At 39.1% G+C, this 12,434-nt stretch overlaps 1 protein-coding gene across 5 annotated transcripts in view; it reads left to right on the top strand.

The window, feature by feature from the left end:
• EGF (epidermal growth factor) overlaps positions 1-12,434 on the top strand; it is a 95,710-nt gene that overhangs the window by 63,245 nt on the left and 20,031 nt on the right. For all 5 annotated transcript variants that reach the window (XM_037031831.1, XM_037031832.1, XM_037031830.1 and 2 more), the window contains 3 exons: positions 2,266-2,433; positions 3,129-3,278; positions 6,563-6,682. In XM_037031831.1, coding sequence (XP_036887726.1) covers positions 2,266-2,433; positions 3,129-3,278; positions 6,563-6,682 — 438 coding nt within the window. The remainder of the gene's footprint in view (positions 1-2,265; positions 2,434-3,128; positions 3,279-6,562; positions 6,683-12,434) is intronic.

Raw genomic sequence — 12,434 nt, 5'->3', positions numbered from 1 at the left:
ATATTCTAACCAGAATGCAAAGGCATACTATTCCAAACCCAAAATCATAGCAGATATTTAAAAGAAAATAATTTGTATTGTTACTCAAATTTGTGACTGATGCAGCTTCTTATTAAAGGCCATTATCAAATAACTGAGAATTTTTGAATGTCTGAATAACTATTCCCATCACTACAGTGCCATCTATAGGCATGTAAATGGAGGCTTCTCAACTGCCAGTTCAAGACTTTTAATGTAAAGATTGAAGGAACTTATTCTTCACTTTAAATGCAATTGTGGCTTTTTCATAACCAAAAAAATAAGAAGTATTATGTCTAGTGTGGGGTATTTATTGACAAACTATAGCTAATTCTGACACAGGCGTCAACATGGATGAACCCAGAAGACATGACGCTAAGTGAAATAAGCCAGTCACAAAAGATAAATGTTGTATGATTCCACTTATTGAGGTATCTAGAATAGTCTAATTCATAGAAACAGAAGGTAGAATGGGCTTCGTCAGGGACTAGGGAGAGGGAGAACTGAGAAGCTGTGGTTTAATGGGTATAGAGTTTTAGTTTTACCACATAAAAAGTTTCCGGAATTTGTTTGCTCAACAACGTGAATGTACTTAATGCTGCTGAATTATACACTGGCCAAGGTGGTAAATATTGTGTCATTGTTTTTATTACCTAGATAAAAAAACAACAGCTATATAAAAGAATTTCCTTGCTGCATTTATGGTTTTAATTTGGGACAGTGGGCTGGAGACTAAAATGAATCTTAATGGCCCTGGTCAGTGACCGTGGGTGGAGGATCCTGGTCAACCACAGACGGCATTTGCCTTTGCTGCCAGAAGAGAGAGACATTCATTCTAATCCACCAAATCCATTGCTCGTCAGCAAAGACCGACCTGGGGAATGTGATGAGACGTGATTAAAGCCTCTAANGGTAAATATTGTGTCATTGTTTTTATTACCTAGATAAAAAAACAACAGCTATATAAAAGAATTTCCTTGCTGCATTTATGGTTTTAATTTGGGACAGTGGGCTGGAGACTAAAATGAATCTTAATGGCCCTGGTCAGTGACCGTGGGTGGAGGATCCGGGTCAACCACAGACGGCATTTGCCTTTGCTGCCAGGAGAGAGAGACATTCATTCTAATCCACCAAATCCATTGCTCGTCAGCAAAGACCGACCTGGGGAATGTGATGAGACGTGATTAAAGCCTCGAAACTTGGGTGTCGTTAGCTTTAGTCTTTAATTACTGGTAGATTAACTACTGGTTAATCTACATTAACATGGTAGATTACAACATTTCCTTGCTTACTAAATATTGGAAAATCTTATCAGAGCAATTTCAGCAGCAGGGAGAAGTGGATTTAGTTAAGGTGGGGTCAGAAGGGCCAACCTAGGGGTTAGTTGTGATGAAAATGGCAAGAGCAGATAATAAATGACTTTCAAAACCCTTGGCTAAAAATGAAAAGAAAGAGACAAAAAGAAGCCAGGGGGAGGAGTCAAGGGGATGAGGAAATTAAGAATGAAAAGAATGAAGATGTAAACAAAAGGGGTAATTGACTGAACAATGGCCTAGAGAAGCAGGACAGAGGACACCAGGGGCACAGGTCAATGGGTGAATATTAGAAAAGAGGCGAGATAGGGAAAGAGGTGGGCATCCAGATCAGGGAAATGTGTTGGCGGAGCTGGGAATTTGAGGAAACTGTTGTTCAGTTACCTGAAATGTTTAAGTATCCTTACGGCCACCTGTGAATTAGTGTGCTACCTATTCCTGCCATTCAAAAGCCAAGGAACTGAAGGCAAAGACGGGCAAGATTATTTGCTGAAGTTTAGTCTATAAATAGTGACAGAATCACTGAACAACATTTGTGTTGTTCATCATCTTGGTGCTATTGCAGGGTGGGGCCAAAGTAGGTTTAGAGTTGTTCTTAAAGAAAATAATACACTAATTAATAAATAATAATACAAGAATGAACTCTGTAATTTGTGTACTCACAACTATAAATCTACTTTCACCCCACCCTGTACTTCCATGAGGCCATGTTCTCCAGTTTTCTGAATGCTGGGTGACAATGGCCTCTGCGAGGACTTCACACCAGCAGGCTTCCATTCTGAGACAAGGTTGCCCCATCAGGTGGTACCTTGCTTAGCAGTTATGTTGAAGAATTGATTTAGTCTAGGGATTGCATAGGCATTTCAAGCCTTGTCCTTTTGAACTTATTCATGGCAAAGACAAGATGTTTGTAATGGATCGGAACTGCTTCCAGGTCACCCATTCGCTGTGGCTGTGTTTGAGGATCACGTGTGGTTTTCTGACTGGACTGTGCCATCGGTAATAAGGGTGAACAAGAGGACTGGCAAAAACAGGGTACGTCTCCGAGGCAGCATGCTGAAGCCCTCATCACTGGTTGTAGTTCATCCATTGGCAAAACCAGGTACACTGGACATGTTACACAGCCTTTCTTTGACTGGAATCGGCAACTATTTTAATTGTTTGATCACAAGGGAGGAGGGGAGATTTTGCAGTTCTCACTAATCTAGGCAGATGTTAAAATTTCCTGAGATTTGGATCTTGTTTTAAACTAAAACTCTCTGGTAGTGAATTTGGGCTTTAGTCTTCCAATCTCATGTTTCCTCTTCCTGGACAACTGTTACTTCCGTGGTCCTTTTAAAAGACTCTGGTGTTAAAGGAACTAAGGGTGGGGGTGGGGAGGGACAATTTAGACACCTGCAGTGGGAGCTTCGATCTACACTGAGGCCTTCCTCCACTCCCTGACAGTGCCAGGGAGTGAGCAAATAGAGGAGGTGGCTAGTCATTTACAGTAACTCTTCTTTCCTTGCTGCCCTTCGTCACTTTGACTAGATCATGGGCTAGGAAATAGGCATCTCATCTGCCTAAAGAGCTTCTTGGACAAATGTACTGGTTGTACTTAAATAACTCATAAGGTAATAACATTCTGAGCTAATCTTAATGGCTCCTTATAGGAACTCTTCTGAAATAGCTCTTGATATGGGCTCCACTTAGATACACCGAGTTTCTTTCCCCCAAAGCTGTACACTGTGATCTGTATCAAGGGCACTTCTTTGATCTCCAAGCCCTTCTGTGAATGCATCTCTTTTCTTCCACTAGGGGCAGATCCCTGCTTATATCAAAACGGAGGCTGTGAACACATTTGCAAAGAGGAGTTTGGAACTGCTCAGTGCTCATGTCGTGAAGGTTTTGTGAAAGCCTCAGATGGGAAAATGTGTGTGGCTCTAAATGTCCACCAGATACCAACAGGTAATATAATAAATTATGTGTCTTACCTTGGGTAAGGAATATAGTTTTATTCTACACTGAACTTTATGCACTTGCTGCTCTTTAATATTTTGTGTATTAAAAGCTCCTCTGATTTTAGGGATGCCAAGTGTTTTTTTTTTTCCTTCCTCTGATGACTATGGGCTTCTTTTTAAAAAAAAAATTTTACCACAATTTTTAATTGTGTTTTTTTCATTCTCCCACTTATACTTCCCTTCCCCCACAATCACCACACTGTTGTCCATGTCCGTGAGTCCTTTTCCTTTTTGCTTGATTCCTCCACCTCTCAGCCCCCTCGTAACTGTCATGCTGCTCTTTATCTATGGGTTTGTCTCTATTTTGCTTGTTAGTTCAGTTTGTTCATTAGATTCCACATGTGAGTGAGATCATATGGTATTTGTCTTTCTCTGACTGGCTTATTTCACATTATTTTTAGCATAATGTTCTCCAGGTCCATCCATGCTGCTGCAAATGGTGAAATTTTCTTTTTTATGGCCAAGTAGAATTCCATTGTGTAAATGTCCCATAGTTGTTTTATCTACTCATCTACTGATGGACACTTGGGCTGCTTCCATATCTTGGCCATTGTACATAACACTGCAAAGAACACAGGGGTGCTTGTGTTCTTTTGAATTAATATTTTGGGTTTCTTCACATATATTTCCAGAAGTGGGATTACTGGATCAGAAGGCAGATCCATTTTAAATTTTTTGTGGTGTTTCCATACTACTGTCCGCAGTGGCTGCACCAGTCTGCATTCCCACCAGCAGTGCACTAGGGTTCCCTTTTCTCCACAACCTCGCCAGCACTTGTTGTTCATTGACTTATGGATGGTAGCCATTCGGACAGGTGTGAGATGGTATCTCATTATGGTTTTAATTTGCATGTCTCTGATGATTAGTGCCCTTGAGCATCTTTTCATCTGTCTGTGGGCCATCTCTATGTCCTCTTTGGGGAAGTCTCTATTCAGGTCATGGACTAGAATTGGATATTTTGGATTTTCAGAACTTTCTATTAATGCCTTAGGACAACAGTTCTTAATATTTTTGGCTTCAGGTGCATTTTATACTCTTAAAAATTATTGAGAACCCCAGCGTTTTTCTTGTTTTGAACTACATCTATCAACATTTATATTAGAAATTAAAATTTAAATAATTCTAAAATATCTTTATTAAAGTGATTCTGATATTCCATTACATATTAACATAATGTATTTTATAGAAATAAGTGAAATAATTATATTTTCCAGAAGAAAAAACTATGCAGTAAGAAGAATGGCATTGGTTTACCTTTATATCTAATGTCTGGCTTAATAGAGGGCAGCTGGATTCTCACCCCTGTGTACAGGTTAAGTCTGTTGCTGGGTTGTTTTAGTTGAAGCCTATGCAGAAAATTTGGCCTCACAGAGACATGGAGTTGGGAAAGGGAGGAAGGAATGTTTAACAGCTTTTTCAGATGCTTTTTTTTTTCATTTTTTATTTGATACTATATCAGAACTATACATTTGGTAGTTTCTTGGAACTTGGTTGCAATGTGGAATCAGAAGCCATATCATTGAACTTTTTTGTCTTCTGACATATTAAAATTGTCAAACTTTTAAAAAGTTTGTTAAGAAAGGCAAACTTTTTTGTCTTCTGACGTATCAACGATCTATTTTGTACTTTGAGTGGCTCTTTTCTCTTGCATGATTTGGTCATATCATATTTTAGTCATTTGAAAATTTGGTTGAGTTATGCAGATCTTCCAATTGTTACATTCATGTACAAAAATCATTCATGTACATTTATTAAGTGTCACCATCAAACTCATCAGAAAAGTTTTGAGTATTCAGATTTTGTCAAGCTCATGGTACTGGAGAAAATTTTCTATAATAGTATTCTACTTTTCACTTGAAAGCTCAAATTTTATTATGGTAGCAAGTACTGTGAGTTGTTTTTCTTGAGGTGACGGGCTCACTTCATTCATTTTTTTTTTAAAAAAAAGCTTGCCAAATCCCCAACTGTTAATAACACAATTTATCAGTTATCCTTTCAAGTAAAAATCAGGTTCAGTGAAAAAAGAGACTAGCTTTAACTTGCAACTCAAAGAGCATACAAGTGATTTTCCTTCAGATGACCATCATAATTCAGTATCTTCACAGATATTGTGTTATGTGTACTTTCCACTTTATTACAAGAATGTTAAACAGCCAAATATTCCATGGGGAAGATTTAAAAAGATTAATAATTCTTACTTTTTAAAAATCCTTACCCAAGGACATTTTTTCATTGCTTTTTTGGAGAGAGAGAGAAAAACATATATTGGTTGCCTTCTAGACTGTGGATCAAACCCACAACATAGGTATGTACCCTGCCTGGGAATCAGACTCAAGACCTCTTGGTCTGCGGGACAACGCTCCAACCAACTGAGCCACACTGGCCAGGGCAGTAATTATTACTCTTTATCAAGAATCCTCTTAAATGAAAGAAGTGTGTGTGTGTGTGTGTGTGTGTGTGTGTGTGTGTGTGTGAGAAAGAGAGAGAGAGCTTAGATGTGGCAGTGAAGAACATGACAACTAGTAGAGTTTGGTGCCATGGCCTTGATTCAGGCTAAAGCACTGCAGTTCCACCCGTCATTGCTCTTGTCCATTAGTATCAATCCAGATACAGTGAAAAAAGGGAAATCATCTCAAAATTATTTGCCTTTTATAAAAATAGTTTGACCTTATGAACTCCATGCAGTGGGACCCCCGAGATCCATGCACCACACTTAGAGAACACGCCTGCTGCTTTAAGGGATCCATTTCTCCCATATCTGGGAAGTTACATAGGTCCTATGCCTGTGTTAAATTATGCTTTGTTTATGCCCAGCCACATATTTAAATACAAGTAAAATCAGGCTAAAATAAGTGTTCAAAACAGCCTAAAGGAGGAGTATGTATGGAAGACTTCTCCTCAATTTTCCCTTGGAATGGCATTCTGTGATTATAAGCTGATTGTATTCATAAGGATTCTGGGTTGGGTTTTTTGCCAGTACCTAAAAATGCCCCGCCTTTCTTCCCTGCTGGCCCCCTCCCTCAATGGTAAGTTGCACAGAGTAAAGCTGGGATGGTGTGATCTAGCCAGTGAGGATTTCAAAGTCACCAAGACCCTGGTAATTTCCTTGAATGCTGTTGCTGTAAGGATGGATCTGAATTGTCAACCAACAAAGAGCCATAAATATAAACTAAATAAAACTTTTCTTGAATCATGAAAGTTAAATTAGTTATATCTGTTGACCTTCCATAGGTAGTGAAGCAGATCTAAGTCATCAAGAAATGTCATCGGACTTCTTACCCAGCAGTCAAGAGTTTGAAGATAACACTACACAATCTCAGCATATGCTTGTGGCTGAAATCATGGTGTCAGGTATGAATAACGAGTCTCTAGTACAGCTTCGGGCCCAACAATTTCCATCCCACCAATCAGAAATTCTGAATTATCTCTCTAATTTAATGTTGATTAAATTTACACAAAGCTAGTAAAGCCAAACTTTGGTTCTTCTTATCTGAACTGTGTGTCTGAGGAAGATGATACCATATGAACTTGACTCAATGAGACTCTTTGGACTTAAACCTTCTTGGAAGAAATCTAACTTGGAGACAAAGGTGAAAAATAAGACAGAGCAGACCTGAGTGTATCCCTCTGTACCTAGTAAATTTTGTATTTGGCTCATGCAACTGTACTTCCATTAGTGTAAAAGTAAATAATGATTGATTTAAAAAATATAGGTTATTTCCTTCAGCTGCTCCAGAAAATCCACAATTAGAAAATATTAGAATTTTTCTTCTCTATGGCACATTTATCACCAAAATGCTAAGTGATTGTTCAGCATGTAACAACTTTAGGGAACCTAATTCTTTTATATTGTATGTTCGCTCACGAGGCCAGTGGTTTCCAAATTGGATTTAGCTCAGCCTGAGGTCTTTTGAAAATCCCACCCCTTCTCTAGGTCTCTCACCTACAGTCAGTGCAGCTGAGTAAGATTTTAAAAAAATGTCTGTGACTAAAAATAAGTTTGGAAACTCTATGGTAGGACATTACATGCACTTAACCAAGTGCTCCTCAAACTTCTGTGATCTGCAGACTCTTTTGTCAATGTATGTGTCCCTAGGATCTCATACCCCTCCTCAAAAGAACTTAGAGTGTGATAGTTGATAAATATACAAAGAGGTGGATATTTTTAGTAGTGATAATTTGTATGGAGCTTTAGAGTTTACCGGGTACTTTATCCTCTAATTTGATCCTTTATCACAACACATCATTGCTCTGATTTGAAAACTGAGACTAAGATATATGAAGTTAGTGACTTGACCAAAGTTTTTTTTTAATTAAGACTAAATAATTAATTCATGTCAAGAAAAGAAATACTGAAAACATTGTCCCATCAGGGATATTGTTCATTTAACAGCTATTTCTTTGCCAAACTCAGCACTATACTGAGTGCTGCAGATACCATGATGAGATAAATATAGCCCCAGTCTCCAAGGTCACAGTCTGATGTGGAGACAAACAATATGATGAAATAAAACAATACAAGTATTAGCAGTATGGAGAAACTTTAAAAGCCACTAAGGATCCCTAGAGGCTCATAAAGCATATTTTAAAAAACTAATATTTGGGAGACTCAAAGACCAAGATGAATGACAGTAAATTATGCATATAGGTGAGATGAGGGAGTGATGAAATGGCCAAAGATTTGGAATACATATATCATAGGCTGTGTTTGGCTTCATACCTGGAAGTTATACGCTGCCTTGTGCAGAATAGATGGAATTGATTGTTTTGGTTAAAAACTACCTCATCTTTTCATACCTGGATAGTGTTCTTCTTCTTTGGCTTCAAAGTTGTAGTTCTAAGCTGTAGTTCAAAGTTGTAGTTCAAAGTTGTGTTAGGCTAAGGGGTCTCATTATGAGTGAGATTTCATTTCAACAAAGTTTCTATACTAAAAAAATTTGAAAACTCTACACTGTATTTTATGTCAATATATTCTTACTGCCCAAAGACATACAGACTGATATGTAGCAAGTAGACCTGTGTACAATACCACAAAGAGATTCAATCATACAAAGTTTTGGAGGGCTATAGCAGTGGCATCTAGGAAAGAGTGGAGACCACTTCTACTCTTGCCTTGGGCAGACTTCCAGTCAAGATGGAGGCATAAGTAGACACATTTCACCTTTTTGCGCAACCACAAGAAGAATTACAAGAAAACCTCAAAATAAAAAACACCCAGAACTGGCAGGAAATCAATCTATATGGAAGTCTGACAATGAACGATATAAAGAAGCCACCTTTATCCAGATGAGGAGAAGGGGCAGAGTTGCAGAGATGGGTGAAGAGGTGAGGAGATGTAGTGTAGCACAGAGAGGCAGCAGTGGTGGTAGAACAGGTGGTTCCACATTCATGTGTGGAGGATAAAAATCAGGAGGGATACCTTGGAAGTAAGCTATCCCAGCCCCAGGCCAGGCTGTATAGTGATGCAGAACCCAGCCCGTGGGGTCTGCAGCATTGTGGCTGAGAAGAGACAAATTCACACGGACTACCGAGTCCTGTGGAGGAAAAGGGACAGCTTGGCCTCTCTCTCAAGAGGAGAGCTCCCCGAACCTCGCCTTGACAGCTTTTATTGTTTTTTTGAGCACATTACGTTGAGGATGGTCCTCATTTACTATGCACAGGTTCACTTTAGGTGTTTACCTTTTACAGAAAACAAAGGAGAGGATGCTGCTAATCACATCACAGAAGAAGGATATTTGCAAATGCAAAAGAAAAATGGTTGAATTGGTTACACTCATCCTTGGAAGGTTTAGCATAGATTTTAGGAAGTTACTTTAAAGATATGCAGTAAATGTTTGCTGCCTCAATTCACAATGAATTGAGGCACTTTTAGCAAAAAGCAAGTCTCAAAGTTGCCTAGGTACAATGCAGGCCTGATTCCCCAGGGGAGAACCTATCCATGGACATGGGTCCTGTGCACTGGACCTTGCTGTTTACTGGCCTTTTCTGAGTGGGGGCTGGTCCCATACCAGGCAGAATGGTCTCCTATAGTACAACACAGGGTTCTGATACCAGGAAGATAGATCCCCATAACTTCTAGTTGTAAAAACCAGTGGGGTTGGGGTAGTGGAATAAATTGCCAGACTTTCAGGATAGTCTGTTTAAGGGGTCCACATGGACATGGAACTTACACAGAGCCACCCACTCTTGGATTCATCACCGGGGCAACAACTAGAAGGGTGCCAGTTGCATATGGGAGGTGGGTGAAGTGAAAGAAAATGGGGCAAGTGCTGGGTAAACCTCTAGAAGCCAAGCAGCAGCATTGTCCCCACTCAGAACCCTCCCCCCCCACAAAGCCACAAAGTGGGGAAGTCGGTTACTCTGCCCTAGTGAATCCTAAGCCTCTACCCCATGTAGCTTAACAAGTACACTAAGACAAGGAATCAAAGCAGCTCTACCTAATACACAGAAACAAACATAGCAATGTTGCCAAATTGAGGATACAAAGAAATATGGCCCAAATGAAACAACAGAACAAAACCCCAGAAAAACAGCTAAACAAAATGGAGATAGCCAACCTATCAGAGGCAGAGTTCAAAACACTGGTGATCAGGATGCTCAAAGAACTCATTGATTATGGCAACAACATAAAGGAAGAAATGAATGTTACACTAAGTGAAATTCAGAAAAATCCACAGTGAACCAACAGTGTAGAGAAGGAAGCCAGGATTCAAATCAACAGCTTGTAACATAAGGAAGAAATAAACATTCAACCAGAATAGAAAGAAGAAACAAGAATTTTAAAAAGCAAGGATAGTGTAAGAAGCCCCTGTGACATCTCCAAACATGCCAACATCCAAATCATAGGGGTTCCAGAAGGAGAAGAGGAAGTGGAAAAAATTGAAAATTTATTGGAAAAAATAATGAAAGAAAGTTTCCTGATTTGGTGAAGGAAATAGACATGAAAATCCAGGAAGCTCAGACAGTCTCAAACAAGTTGAACCCAAAGATGACCACACCAAGACACATCATAATAAAAATGTGAAAGGTTAAAGATGAAGAGAGAATCTTAAAAGCAGAAAGAGAAAAGCAGAGAGTTACCTACAAAGGAGTTCCCATAAGACCGTCAGCTGATTTCTCAAAAGAAACTTTGCAGGTAAGAAGTGACTGGAAAAAAGTCTTCAAAGTGATGAAAAGCAAGGCCATACAACCAAGATTACTCTATCTAGCAAAGCTATAATTTAGAATGGAAGGACAGATAAAGTACTTCCCAGACAAGGTAAAGCTAAAGTTCATCATCACCAACCCATTATTGCATGGAATGTTAAAGGGACTTATCTAAGAAAAACAAGAAGATCAAAACCATGAACATTTAAAAAGCAACAAATTCACAACTATCAACAACTGAATCTGAAAAACAGCAACAAAAACTAAACAAACAACCAGAACAGGAACAGAATCATAGCTATTGAGATCATTTGGAGGGTTATCAGCTGGGAGGGGGGAAAGGGAGTATAGGAAAAAAGGTGCATGGATCAAGAAGCATAATTGGTAGATACGAAATAGACAGGGGCAGGTTAAGAATAGTATGGGACATGGAGAAACCAAAAAACTTACATACATGACCCATGGACATGAACTGAAAGGGGGGATTGCTGGAGGGAAGCAGGATACTAAGTGGAGGGGGACAAAGAGGGAAACTTTAGAACAATTATAATAGCATAATCAGTAAATATACTTTTAAAAAGTTTTGTTGTCAAATTTACTAACATCGTGAGTTATTCAAATTCATGAATAAAATTTAAAATTCTTAATGTGGCCTGTTGGGCCCTAGATGTGCTAGCCCTTACAAGGGCCCTAGATATACTAGCCCTTACACACTTTAACAACCTAAACATGTGCCCTTCCGTCCTCAGCTTTCTGTGAACTGCTTCAGTTACCTTGGCCTTACCCGTAACATGCAGGTGTTGTTGTGTGCTTGGCCCACAGTGCTCTTCCTAACCCCTCCAAATCCTGCTACTCCTTCAGATTTCAGCATTATATACTCTCACTCAGAAAGACTTTTCTAGTCTCCTGTCCAGGTGAGGTGAGAGCTACTTCACAAACTATAATAGGTATTGTTTCATGAGTAGTGCTTGTCACAGTTGTTCTTCAATACAAGAAAGCAAAGCTCTTGTCTGTATTCTCGACTACTGTATTTTTGGCCTGGGGTGTATTAGATACTTTTGAATAAAATCATTAGTTTTATGAACAGGCCCCAGAATGTAGTTTTCGAGTCTGATAGGCTAATTCTGATTCAGGCTGTCACAACATTCTTCTTCTTTATCATCCTTGTTTAGAGAGGCATAACATTTTATATTCTCAGAGGATTTTTTTTGATCTCTTATTTTTCCAAGTTTTTTCAACAAGCATGTGAAGTAGACTGGGCAGAAGTCATCACCTGTGTATTTTAGAGAAGAGGAGTGTAGAGCCTGGGCATTCCTTTCTTCCAGAGCTGGTTTGTGGCAGAAAGGACTTTGGCTAGAGCCCTTTCCTCCAACAACTGCATATCCATTGCTTTTCATTATGCGAAGCAGCCTTAGTGTTTGCAAGTTACCAGATAAATCTTGAATCATTCTAATTTAAGATAATTGTACAAGTGATTTAAAATGTCTTGCATAATTGGATACTGTGCACCACACACTCTGAACAGCTGTGTGATTTGGAAGGTCGTCCTCAAAATAAAAGCTGAATCCAATGGGTAATTGACTTAGTCTGAAGTTGTCCATCGTTAAGAATCATGAGTGACACATTACCAAGGAAGCCTGGAAGGCATGTTTTCCCACAGGAGAAATCTTACTCATATAGCTGAGCAAATCAAACACAATTACCCAATGTCTGCATGCACACGGCATCAAATCCTACTTTGATCACTTAACTTTTTTTAAGTTTATGGGCAAGTTTGACTGCTTCTATACGCAGATGAGCCAACTTACCAGTGAGTAGACAGATGACAGATTATATCCTCCTGTGGTATGTCAAATCCCCCCAACTCTGAAAGGGAGGAGGCATTTGGAGGATGATTATATACATAAGTAGTTCAAGGGAAAAAAACTCACTCATATTTATGGCTCAGCATGCAACT

The sequence above is a fragment of the Sturnira hondurensis genome, unplaced genomic scaffold, assembly GCF_014824575.4.
Source record: "Sturnira hondurensis isolate 20B ecotype Veracruz unplaced genomic scaffold, ASM1482457v3 Scaffold0021214, whole genome shotgun sequence".
Taxonomy (NCBI): Eukaryota; Metazoa; Chordata; class Mammalia; order Chiroptera; family Phyllostomidae; genus Sturnira; species Sturnira hondurensis.
The sequence above is the reverse complement of the archived record's forward strand: the minus strand, read 5'-3'. Positions and strand labels throughout refer to the sequence as shown.